Here is a 13,394-nt window from a genome sequence, read left to right on the forward strand (position 1 = left end):
TTACTATACAATAAAACAATTTTTTGCCCTGCATCCTCGGTCTCCTGTTTCACTCTTACCAGGAAGCTAAGCTGTGTTTTTATGCACAAAACCCAATGTCCACTGCAACAGTAATAATCACAGTCACATATGAATTCAAAAATCTCTTGACTCTTACACGTTAAGACTTTAAACCATAACCTGCTTGAAAAAGAATCATGTGTTATCTCTAAGACTCTTGTTTCTGCTATTTATTTTGTTTCAGATATGATATATTAGAAACAATGAAAATGTGGCTAAATAGTAATTAAATGTATTTTGCATTCAGAACAGCATAGCCAAACATAAGAAAACTGGTAGGAGCATACACACAGCAAACTTAAGACCTTGGGAAATTTTCATTAAAGTGAACATAATATTCGGAGATCTCAAGACTACTTAATATAATATAGTCATTACCATGCTAATATTGTATGTATCTCACATATGAGGCCAAGAGAGCTGGGACTGATTTGCCTGCAGAAGAGTAAGCTCAGAGATCTTATCAATGTGTATCAAAATACCTAAGGAAGAGAGTAAAGATGACTGAGACAGACTCTTCTCAGTGGTGTCCAGTGAAAGGACAAGAGGCAATGGACACAAACTGAAATACAGGGAGATTCCTTTTGAACACAAGAAAAAGCTATTTTTACATGAGGATGGTCAAACACTGGAACAGATTATCCAGAGATGTTACGGAGTCTCCATCCATATTCAAAGAGTGACTGGGAATGGCCTTGAGCAACCTGACCTAGTGGATACAGCTCTAAGGATAGGGCTTGGAATAGATGACCTCCAGAGGTCCCTTTCAACTTCAACTGTTCCATGACTGTTATTCTGTACCACACCTTTGTTGAAACAGATTAAATGTGCACTATTAAAATTCAGCTGGTGGTAATACAGGGTATTTTTGGAGTAACTGAAAAAAAAAAAATAAAATAAAAAGAGAAGCACTCACCTTATCATCAATTATAACCAAATCCTTTGGTTCAGTGCGATCTATTTTCAAAACACGGTACTTGGTTTCTGCAGGATTACTTCCAACAAGAAAATACCTCTAGATAAAAAAAAAAAAAAAGTCAGAACATAACACATAACACACAACATAAAACAATCAAAGCCCATTATAACATAACACATCAGCAATGCTGTTTATATAGCTTCTAGATTCGATCCATTTCAATGAACATAAAATAAGCAGTATTCTATATGCACTGTTAATAAACCGCTTTAGATATAAGTACTTTAGGCAAGTACATTTGCATATAATCAAACTTCACAACTTAAAAAACCTCATTCACTCCACTGTACAAGAAAGGGAAAAAAATAAAAAATGAAGAAAGGTGAAAACTTGTTTAGAGAAGAAAAATGCATCTTACAGCAGGCACTGTCCAATTAACCTTGCCACAGATGTTAACTGTCTTCCTGTTTGCTACACAGAATGCAACATTTTATACATATGAGTTTGTGAATTCTTCAACCACTTGGCCTTTTCCACCAGGCTGAAGACACTTGCAGCTCAATGGCAACTTAACCGGTGTCTCTTGGTGGCATTGTTTAACAAATACCCACAGGAAGAGGCCAGTTTGAACAAGTCAGTGTCCTTCTCCACTGACACTGGAACTCAAACACTCTTAAAAATTGAAAGATACAAGAACTTTGACAGACAATCCGATGAGAAAATGCTGAAAAAAAATGTGAAGAGGGAGGATAATTCAACAGCAGTGAGACAGACAAAGGGAAAACAGCAGAAGTAAGAAAAAAATAAATGAAAAAAGGGGCACAAATAATGGAAGTCCCACATTTCATAACCATTCTTCTATTCAACAATTTCAAATGAAGAAGCTTTCAACGGAGGTTTTGTCTCTGATTGTGAATAAGAACACATATGTACCAACACCTGTGTGCTGCTGTTTGCAGGAATAAGGATGCAGTTTATGATTAGGACCAAGCTACACCTTAATTAAAGAAAAAGCTTACTTTGAAATCACATGAAATTCTCCAGACAAATCATCCCCAGTTAGGCAGCTTTTCATTCCTCTTTGCACGTAATCTGGTCCTTCTCACTGAACATGCCCACCTCGCCACCATACAGAGGACAGCCAATTTAAATAATGACACTGCATGTCACTTGGCTTTGCAAGCCACAACCATAACGTGAACTCAACTCATACCAAAAAAAAAAAAAAAGGGGGCACTTCATTCAGAAGAAACTTTTCATGACCTAAAACTACTGTTGCTATATAGTAGTCCACTGCTACTTCTGCCATCTAGGCTTTCCTAGTTCCTACAAAAGAAAACAAAATTTCAAGTAGCGCAGTAGTGCAGCAATTATCTGCATTTTTTATTTTTATTTCCAATGATAAAGTTCTCACCAATGCTCTTCCAAAACACTCGAGCTTATTTTGACTAGCAATGGTGATTAAAAACATATATTAAAAAAGACTATATTTCTCATTTAAAGTATGAAAGACTGCAAATGTATAGTGTGTCCATTTCTCATTTAAGAGAAGCAAACTAGAAATGGTTTTTTACACTTAGAGGAATTAACAGTAAGTGCAGATTGCAAGACTGACATGCTGTAGGCAGCTCTCGTTTCACTAATTCATTTAATCAGTATGGTGCTACCACGCAGCAAGATAACTCATTAATATTGCTCAGCCTAGGAGGAAAGCATGGCAAATTCATGTGAATCTATGCAGCCAGCTCTTAACTTTAATAGTCACACGGATTCAAGGTGTGGGAGAGGAAATCAATAACAACATTCGCACAACACTCAATTTCATAATTTATACCCATTACTTATTAAGAAACATCTTTGAAGTCAAAATATTCAAGGTGAGAGAAGAACTTAAAGCCCCTTTTAGTCACCTTGAAAGCACAACAACACTTTAAATAGCCAGTAAACTCTTGAAAAAAAAACACAACTTAAGACCAGTAAGAGGGAACACCATCATCACCTCCCTCCGCCTTGTACATGAACATTACAGTGCTTACTGCACTTTACCAACCATGGCAGTACACCATGCAGACAGTACCTTGACATCTCGACTGAAGCTTAATGTATTGCACAATTATCACTAAGAAATCACAAGACAGGAACAATCGTTCGTCACCTCCACCTGGGACTGAGTTTTAACCAAAGAAATCTAATTGAAAGGCTTTACACCCTCTTTTATCAATCTCTTGATTCAGCCAAACCAGTAAAAATAGCTCCTCCTAAAAGGAGTCAGAGTCCAAGCAAAACAAAAAACTTCTTCTGCAAATTGTTGTTTATAAAGGCAGGATGAGAGTTCTGAAATCAAACATTCTGACCATTTTTTTTCTTTTTTAAGAAAATTACTTCTTTGAACTCCTAGTTAAAACTATAGTTTGCTTATTTGTATAGACTAACCGCCATTAAGAAATATTAGCACCGAAACATATTTCAATATTAGCACTAAAACCTATTACATTCATCAGCTAAAAAGCTGCACACAGCTTAATCTGCAGAAAAATCAGCATAGGTTCCCTCCACGGCCACAGTGTCCTTCAGGAAACATCCTTCTGCCCAAGCATGGGGTCCTCCGGAGGCTGCACTGTGGAGACGTGCTTCACCACAGCCCTCGGGCTGCAGGGGAACGTCCTCCAGTGCCCACAGCACCTCCTCCCCTCCTTCTGCACCAACTTTGGTATCTACAGAGATGTTTGCCACACTTTTGCCTCACTCCTCACTGTCTGCCTGGCGTTTTTACCCTTTCTTAAGCACGCTTCCCAGAGGTGCCGCCATCTTGGCTGTTGGGCCGGGCCGTGCCGCCATTTGGAGCCGGCTGTGTCCAGCATGGGGCAGCGCCAGCCTCTCCTCACAGAGCAGCCTGCCAGCCCCCTGCTGGTACCCGGGCACCAGGACCTGAGAGAGGAAGGTATTTATGGACCAAACCAGCAGCTGAGGGTTGCCAGATGAGAGATCTTCATCTGAAAACTGACGTTGGATCTGCTCTCATTTCTGCTTAGGTAAGTGGCGCGATGGTCGATGTTACCTGCCAGCCAACCTCCAGCCCCCTTCACAACAGGCATAAAGTTATTAAAGAAAAAATTAGCTTCTTTCTCATATTTTTGTGGTAGTCTTAATACATAGTGAACTTGATTGTAAATCAGAAATTCTTCATGGCTTAAACAAGGCATTAAATAAGCTTTAAAAGTATATAGGTTCAGCTTCTTTACTATAGCAAAGAAAGGGAGAAGAGTCATCGCACCTAGACATAAGGCATAGCAAAAACGTACTATATTCCTTCCTTCTATAGATCCCCAAGCTATTACGAGAGTATCTTTCATCTCTCAGACAAACTAGCAGAATAACATGAAGAAAGGCAGAGATAAGGAGCAAAAAGATGTTTCAGGAAATAGCAAAAACTCAGTTAGCATGTTGTAAACCTCCCCCAATCTGTTGAAGTTCTTCAAACCAAACACTTTCAAGATGGGAAATTTTAAACCATAGCTTGCCAAACACTACTCTCAGGGCACGCAGAAACGGCTACTCACTCCACATCCTCAATTCACAACATTTGGTAATTCTCTTCTGTCCCAGTGCAATCAAAGCGTTTCTGTCCCAGTCAGGACTTTGCTCTTGCTGCTTCCACTGAGGATCTCAAGATACTCCCTTGTAATTTTCAGCTAAATTTATTAATCATCCATCTATACATTTTCCTTTAGCCAAATATTTCTCCCTTCTACTCTATTCTACTATTTCTAGCATCTATTCTACTGGAATGCTTTTAGTAACTGGATCCCTTTTCAGCACTCACTTCCATAGACTAAAGAAATATTCCTGACACTTAGCTCATCCTAAGAAAGGTATCTCTAGCATCTGTTACCTCTTTGGACCTTCACTGTACCTCTTCCATAACGAATTCTTATTTTTTGTGTACACTTTCTGTTCATCCACACTCAATACACCATACAAGGTCTCATTATACAGATACATTAGTATTTCTCATTAATGACCATACCACAAAAGAACAAATCTGCCTTTTTCACAGTTACACTTCAGGAGCTCAACCTTCCATCTTTTCTTCAGATAAAATATCCAGATCTTCGTCCTCTATACCTTCTGAATTGATAAACTCTCACCAAACTTCTGTTGGTGTGTAATCTGTCCTAAGGTGCATTAAGTTTCATAGTACACTGTTCTATTTCAAATTATTTCTTTTATGTACTCCTGAGGGTTATCATCATTTCATGTCATTCGTACTCTGATTATCCTAATTATTGGCAATATTTCAGAGCTCACCCCCGTTTGGGGTCAAGATCATTACTGTAAATGCTAAAATATATTGGTCCTAAATCCATTAACTGAAAAAAAAATCATCCCACGAGATGATTCCTTATTCATTTTACAACTGCTAACCTCCCTTCCATGTGTGAAGCCAAAGACCTTCTTTGTAGCATTGCACCTCAGTAGAGCATTTGGTTTAAATCTGTAATATCATCTAATTTTTAGATGAAGATATGCAAAACAATCAGACTAATCTGGCAGCATCTTTATAAGTCTAGACTACACTTTATGTCACTTATCTCAATTTTCAATTACTTTCCTCCAGAAAATTATGCACAGGACTTCAGAATGGATTAAGTATTTCATTTGATGTTCCAGTCACAGCATCACCCTGAACTTGAACAGCTTGTTGAAAATATTTACAGAAATACCACAGTTTTGCATGCCAGTCTTCATGTTTCCAGGACAGAGATATTACCCTCCAACCAGAGCATGGTGAATACATCAAATTTTATTTCTAGCCCAACACTGATAGTTCCCCTTTTCATAAACTCATTTTATCTTTTCCCCCTCACTCACTATGGTCATTCTTACTTAAAAACAGGATAAATGCTCATTTCATTGTAGGGCCATAACAACCTAGCTAGCTTGTTTCCTCTCTCTCTATGCAGGTCCACTTCTCATTCTGTTCTTTTCTTATTCACATGCCTGAAGATACTTTTGCAGCTGCTCTGTCATCTTTTGCAGTGAATGACTTCTGGCAGAATTTGGCAAAATTTCACAGCAACTTCTAGCTAGAAAATTATGATAGCTAATTAGATGGTCCAGTAGATAGTTCATTACTTTTAAAAATTTTCAAATGCTATCTATAACCACCCATATAAATAACCATCTATATAAACTAATGCTTTTCATAATTCTGTAAAAATTCTGTAGCTTTTTCTGTCAAATCATTTTTTTCATTAGAGTTTCTGCTGTTTGACCACAGACTAACCTCAGCATAAGCTAACCAAGTTCTTTCACCTTGTTTTGTTAATACAAAAACTTTCAAATTATTTTGAAGAGAAATTAAATGCATAAAAAACCCACAGAGTTTTCCTGAGGGAAAGAGGCAGAAAAATCCACAAGTAATTATGCAAGTCACATTGCTTAATAAACTTGTGGAAGTCATTTGGATACTATGGAGACAAAGACTGTAGAAGAACCTGATTAGAATTAAATAATATTAATTAAGCCTCATAACATCCTGAAAATGGGTAAGTGATATGCTTTTACAGAGATGGCACAAGTTGATTTGCTCAATGGCAGACCACCTCAGGGGAATGAAAATTTCCAATGAATTGGCCTACCGTTTTCAGGTGGGTGTCACTTGGGGGATACACGCAAGATCAATCTTCTGAAGAAGAAAAGAAAATATTTTTGCTTCTTCTTACTTATATTCCTGAAGTATCTTTACTGCCCTCTGGTGTGCATTTCAACAGTAAATATATGCATAAAATGAAAGGTTATTGGCATCGATCTGAATACAACTGTTTCAGTCCGATGACTTCTAAGCAAGCCCTCAACTTCCCAGGATAAGCAGGAGATATAATTTGCATCTCCATGGTGTTTATTGATCCAAGGCAGCTGTTCAAAAAGTCTCAGCAACTACCCCAAATATAAATGTTAATAGAAAATATAGAATTTTGCTCTCCGTTGCTTCAATTGAGGCTGTGAATTCAGTTCTCCTCACCTCTAGGAGTCTTTCCTGTTTGACTCCAATAACGCTACTGCATTCTTATCTCAAAGAGAAAAAAAAATAAAAAGAAAAGAAAGAAAAAGCTTTCTGGGCTATTTTTACTTTATCATGCATTTTGTCTCTTTACCTTTTAATACAAAGGCCTTTTACAGGAATAGGCAGTACAATCAGTGTAAACTCCACCAGCTTTCTCCCACTGCTCACAACCTAAGGCATCCTTTCCTCGCCTTCTCAAGGTTTCCATAACGAATCTCAGGATACAGTTTCATATTACCTCATATCTGATAGGAAACAGGAGTGTGGGACCAGAATTTATAAACAAGCAAGCGTGTGGCCTTAGGGAAAACCAGAAGAGCAACCTGAACCAGGAGAAAGCTATTCAATTTTATGTCTGCGTGATGCTTCCGTCATACCAGTGACTAATTGTCACAGCCGGCAACTTCATGATTATTAGATTTTATGCAAAGGAGGCTACGTGGGCCAGGGTTACCTCAGGGAGAAGTGGGAACTTTTGTCAGCGGCCCAACGTGACACCGAACCATCTGTAACAGCAAATTTTCCTCTAAGGTTCTCCGTGACCCAAACAAGGCTGAAGTCCAACCTGGGGCTTCCCAGGTTGGACCAGTATGACGGATATTGGCATGCTGGACACAGTCCAACAGAGAGCTACCATGATGATCAGGGGGATGGAGCACACAATACATGGGGGGAGACCACAACAGCTGGGTTTGTTCGGTGTTGCTAAAACTTTCTAATGAGAAGGTGCAGATAAGGCAGTGCCAAACTCTTCCAAGTGGTGAACAGTGGATGGGCAAGATGCAACGGACACAAGTTGAAACGTGAAGGATTCGAACTCAATAAAACGATTTATTTTGCTTTATTTTATTTTATTTTTAAACGATGAGGGCGGTCAAGCTCTAGAACACGGCAGAACAGAATAGAACTCTAGAATATCCCGAGTTGGAAGGGACCCATAAGGATCATCGAGTCCAACTCCTGGCACCGCACAGGTCTACCCAAAAATTCAGACCATGTGACTAAGTGCACAGTCCAAACGCTTCTTGAATTCAGACAGGCTTGGTGCAGGAACTACTTGGTCATACTCGGTGATACTCATAACTCAGCTGGACACAGCCCTGAGCAATGCGCTTCACCTGCAGCTGCTTTGAGCAGAAGCTGGACTCGACAATCGCCAGAACTCCCTCCCAACCTATGTGAGTCTGTGACTTTCTTTGAAAGGTGTCGTTGCACTTCGTAATGATCCCTGCAGCATTTTTCCTTTTGGAAAAAGGACCAGAATTGGAATTTCAGAACTCAAAGCACCACGCTTGGCAGTAGTGCCGCATACTTTTTTATTTTTTAAATAAGTACATAGAACCACTCCACGCGTGTCACCCACGAGAAGCGACTGAGAAGCTCTGAGGTAACCATCGCCCAGCTGAGACATTCCACGTGCGGGTGCTGATCCCCAAACCACCGCCTCGCAGCTGACCAGAGGCACCTCGCCTCCCTGAGCGATGGGACTGGATGTAGGCACTGAGCACACCGAGACACGTACCGAGCACAGCGAAGCACGGGCAGGCCTGCCCCCGGGGGCAGCCCTCACAACTCCTTTGGGCTTAGGGAATAAAAGGCAGCCCCGGCGGCAGCCCAGCCCCGGCCCCCCCCCGCGCGGTGCCACCCCCTGGTGCGGGTGCCAGCCTCCCCGGAGGCCCCCGGCCCGGCCTGAACGCCGCCGCCGGGCCCACGCGTGGGCACACGCTACTTACAGCCCTGGTCTCGTACAGCACCAGCTTCTGCACGCAGCTGATCAGCGGCGCGGCGGCGGCCGCCGGCATGGCTCACGCGTGGGGGGGGGGGGGGGGGAAACGCGACACGGTCCCGCCTATCGCGACACGGCCCCACGGGCACGGGGCACGGCGGAAGGGCCGGCACGGCGCCGCGCAGGCGCTCCCAGCGGCGGGACAAACTGCGCATGCGCGCGGCGGGGGCGGGGGGGGGCGGCCGCGGGGCGGTGTCACGCGTGGGGCGCCCACCGCCCGCCCCTCCCCGCGGGGGCTTGGAGGGGGCGGGGCCACGCGTAGGGGGCGCGGTCAAGGAGGGAGGGGGCGGGGCTTTCGGGTTGCCGTGGTGACGGGGTACACACGGCCGCGGCGCGCGCGGCGACCGTTGCCGCCTGTAACGGCCCGGGGGCGAGCTGAGGTGCGGGCCCGGGCGCTGAGGGGGCAGGGGCGGAGGGCTGTGCCGGTGCTGTGCTTTTTTATGTTAAAATGTCGGCTTTAACGGTCTTTCTCCCTTTCTCTCAACGTGTCTCAGCTAATAGCCTTTTCTGGCCTTTCGTTCTGAAGGAGTTTGTTTTTTTTTAACTGAAAAACGAATTTTCTGAGGGAGGTTGAGACTTAAGAAGCCCTCTAAAGAGAGCGAGTTCTCGTTTTGCCTTCTTCAAATCACTTTTTATCATGCTCCTCGTATTTTCAATTTGCTTGAAAGGCACCCCCAAATTCTGCTCCAGTTTACTTTAATTAGAAATTTCCTTCTGTTTCGCTTTGTGGCATAGCGCTGGATGTCCTGGGATTTACCAGAGGATTGTAGGACAGATTATGAGCCGTGATTTAATTCTGCAAAGCTTTCTGCCTCTACCTGGCTGTGGACACAGTGAGTAGTTCACTGGCAGTGGTGGGGCTTCTCTCTGTCTGAAGTTCACAAGAGGTCCTAGCAAGGCCCATTTCAGGGACCAGAGAGAAGTTCCAGCCGTGTGGTAATTGGGTAAGGAAGGAAAAGGCAACAAAACAAATAAAGGCTGTTTTAAGAAATACTATGGACAGTTGGAGAGTCAGGAAGAAGAGAAGAAGTTGTTATCAACATCAATATAGTTACATCAGGGGTGGCTCCAAAAATCCCTTATTTTTCAGAAGCATGTCCTCTCTTAGGGCTGGATGCATTGTGTATGTTCACTAAATTCTTTTCCTTCTTATTACATCTGTTGTTACAAAGCAGTTTGCCTTGTATTGCATTATTATTCTGTTCCCTTAAGAATGTGTCATTTTATACATATGTAAAATATATTTTATAACAAGGTGTTTTTTTCTTTGAATCTTAGATAAATTATGGCTTCACAAGGAGAAAAACAAGCTCAGCCCTTTACAGACATCTTTGATGAAGATGAAGCTGAAAAATCCTTTCTGTTGTCCAAGCCCACTTGCTTAATTGTCCTTGGAAAGCCCGTAAGATGTCTGATAGAAGTTAATTCTTTTTCTTCAGATATAACACTAGTATTGTTACTTTTCCTTTCAAAAGCTTTAGTTTAGTAACACTGAAAAAAAAAAAAAATCAGGCAGGCACTTACTTTATATTTTATCTTTTCCACTTCGCAAATCCTGCAGAGTGAAGTAAATATATTGATCATATTGACCAAGGCCACTTTGGGGCCTGAATGACAGATTAAATGCACTTGAAAGTGTTATTAGTATAATTAAAAGTTGCATATTGGCAAACATGCAAAATACTAAAAGCTTGCATATTGGCAACCGGATTGTATTTATGTTATTTTAGTATTCTAATTTTTTAGTAAACTTGACAAAGACATAAACAGGCATAAAAGAGCTTTCAGGTTAATGTACTGACAGACATGCAATGAGATATTAAATATTTAAATGAACTTTGACATAGTTATGTTATATAATTGGGAATAATTGAAATCCTTCTAGGTATCCTGATAAGAAGAGTTGTGCTATATTAGAATTATAATTTAACATCTCTCTTTTTCTCAAATAATTTGCGGTCTCCTTGACTTAGGAAAGATTGATACTTTGTAATTATAGACTTCTCAGATTTCTTCTTCCCAAGTATAGGAGACTCTACGGGTGGTTTTACATTAGCACCTTAGTGTGCTGAAGGGGGTTCTTTTTATGTGCCTTATGTCTGAACTGAACCTGGTATGCACCCAAATGTACCACTGATGCACTGGAAGCTGCTTTCATCTTAAACACTGCAGTTGTCCATGAAAGTACCTTCAGAGCACCCTAATTTCAGTGTGAACACAAGGTCCTCTAGCAGCTTGCCCTCTGCATGTACGTGTGATTTCAGTAGGTAACAACACAGTCTGAAATGACCGTGAATAAATCTGCTTTGTGCTATCCAGGCAGAGTTAAGTGATGTGCACCTAGAGCTGGCAACCAACCCAAATTTCAGTGCTCATTGACCCACCAAATCACACTCCACGTCCCTCTGTCTGGGCCACACCACATACTAATGCACACCTATCCTGTGTGGTGTGGTATGCCAGGACGTATCGTTACATGACCGTGACAGATCATATCATGGGGAATGTCCATACAGCCAAGATGCAACTACAACATTTGGTTTCTTCAAAGACTTATTTCAGCAAGCTGGAAGACTCCCAGTCCCTAGTGTTTGCTCTGCATCCTTTCATATTCCTTGGCACCGGTTGCTGGGTAATGCTTAACTGCAGATCTTTACACCTGACCAGAACGGGAAAGAAGCCAGGGTGTTGTTCTGCAAGTGGCTGAGGTACAAGCATCACAGAGACAGAACATAAGGTGATAGCTGACAAGCGAGCCTTTGGTCAGCGTGAGACATGAAAGAATGCATTCAGCTCAGTAGACAGCTACAGTGGTCTGGCTTGTCAAGTTTTCAACAAAGCTCAAACTTCTAACTTTATATAGAAAAAGTAACTTTACATTTTTATAAACAAAAACAGCATGAAATGCCCATTGAAAGACAACGCAAAGAACATTTAGGAAATAGATATTGTTGTCTGAAATCATTGCATTCATTAAATGATTGATGTTAATACTGTTAATTGATATTAATTATATTGATTGATATTAATACTGTTATTAATACTTGACAGGTTTACAAATTTTAACAAAGGGTTGAAAATGAACTGTCCTGGCCAAGAGGACAGAGTGTTAAATGTTCTATTTTTATGATAATACCTTTTATTTATATGGCTAATGTGTCCACCTGTCTTATTTAAGGTACTTCTTTTCAGCTGAAAAAATAGTGCCATTAAAGCAAAAACGAATGCATATATTCTCATCACACCTGTAAGATGCAAGCTGTGACTAGGCTGGAGTGTTTGCTGATACAGTGTTAACAGGGAGTGTAATTTATTTACTTATTTATTTATTTATTAGTATTTTTCAATAACAAAATTTATCTAGGGCAAACAGACAAACAGACTGCCAAAAAAAAAAAAAAAAGGTCTTCTTGAATGCCCTTGTCAAAAGGGCCTAATCCTAAGGGTGGAAGATGGTGAATTTGCAAAATCCCATTCAGGTAGCCATACTGTTAGAGGACTCATTATTCTTGGTTACGTTGGTTCCTTGGGATTAATTTAAGTGACAAGATTAGCATTTTTGTCAGTATCTAAAACAGGTTTGTGGAGTAACAAGGGCAGTATTTATGTTTTCATTGTTTTAGTCAGAGTACTATCCCTATGTATCTTATTCAGAAATTACCATACAGGTTTTCATCATAATTTGCTCTGAGACTGAAGATAATTTCAGTCCTGAAGAATTTCTCATAGGAGTTTATGGGCAAATCGTAGCTGAGTTTTAAACAGAATTACTCAGAAATGAAGCCAATACCATTGCTTTGGAGATACTCAACCGCAAAGGGCAGTGACAATATATTAGCAATGCTGGGAAGTGTAAAATGGTATGGTATTAAAAAAAGTATGGTATTAAGGAAAGAATGTTTGTGTTTGTCCAGTGCATAGTTCATGATGGCTGCTTTTAAATGTTTTATCATGTAAAAATATATGATTTATTGTGTAATATAGAATTTTTTCATTCTGACTGTTTTTCTTTTAAATGTGTATTTTTCATTTTAAGGGTTCTGGAAAGAAAACATTAGCTAGAAAACTAGCACAAATATGGAAATGCATTTATATAGAAGGTAAACATACACTATATTTGGAACATTGCATTGGCTTTGTAATACCTTTTGTTTTAGAATATCCTCTCTTTTCCTGGTAATTCAAAATGATATGTTGCTGATTGCATCAAAGACAACTGATGAAGACCAAAGAATCATTTTGACAGAAACGCAATTGCTCAACAATGGCCTTTTACTTATAGAGAGGTTTAAAAACTGCCCTCCCCCCCCCTTTTTTTTCTCAAAAGCTTATATGTAATCAAATTACATTCCCAGTCATGTGAGGTAGTTCATGCTACCCTTCTTATGTGGAGACAACTGATTGAAGTCCAGGGAACACAGACATTTTCTGATACAGACCATGAGAAAATAGGAGGATCTTTCCTTTCTGTATTTTTGCAGTGTCTAATACAAGGGTGGTTGTACTCCAGGAAACAGAAGCACAGCTTTTGAGTTAGTGTAAGGAATCACAGAAACAATAGC

At 40.5% G+C, this 13,394-nt stretch overlaps 2 protein-coding genes across 3 annotated transcripts in view; one reads left to right on the top strand and one right to left on the bottom strand.

The window, feature by feature from the left end:
* The window catches only part of FIG4 (FIG4 phosphoinositide 5-phosphatase), a 69,461-nt gene extending 60,470 nt beyond the window's left edge, over window positions 1–8,991 (bottom strand). The window contains exons 1-2 of one of the 2 annotated variants that reach the window (XM_048081129.2): window positions 8,780–8,990; window positions 977–1,075 (exon numbers count right to left, since the gene is read on the bottom strand). In XM_048081129.2, the coding sequence (XP_047937086.2) occupies window positions 977–1,075; window positions 8,780–8,848 (168 nt within the window). In that variant the 5' untranslated portion in view covers window positions 8,849–8,990. Of the gene's footprint in view, window positions 1–976; window positions 1,076–8,779 lie in introns of both variants that reach the window. The other variant, XM_066993167.1, reaches the window with a different exon arrangement.
* A 215-nt stretch (window positions 8,992–9,206) lies between these two features.
* AK9 (adenylate kinase 9) overlaps window positions 9,207–13,394 on the top strand; it is a 66,575-nt gene continuing 62,387 nt past the window's right edge. The window contains 3 exon segments of the mRNA XM_048081058.2: window positions 9,207–9,257; window positions 10,111–10,234; window positions 12,869–12,932. Coding sequence (XP_047937015.2) covers window positions 10,118–10,234; window positions 12,869–12,932 — 181 coding nt within the window. The 5' untranslated portion in view covers window positions 9,207–9,257; window positions 10,111–10,117.

This window comes from Anser cygnoides, chromosome 3 (genome assembly GCF_040182565.1).
Source record: "Anser cygnoides isolate HZ-2024a breed goose chromosome 3, Taihu_goose_T2T_genome, whole genome shotgun sequence".
NCBI classification, from domain to species: Eukaryota; Metazoa; Chordata; class Aves; order Anseriformes; family Anatidae; genus Anser; species Anser cygnoides.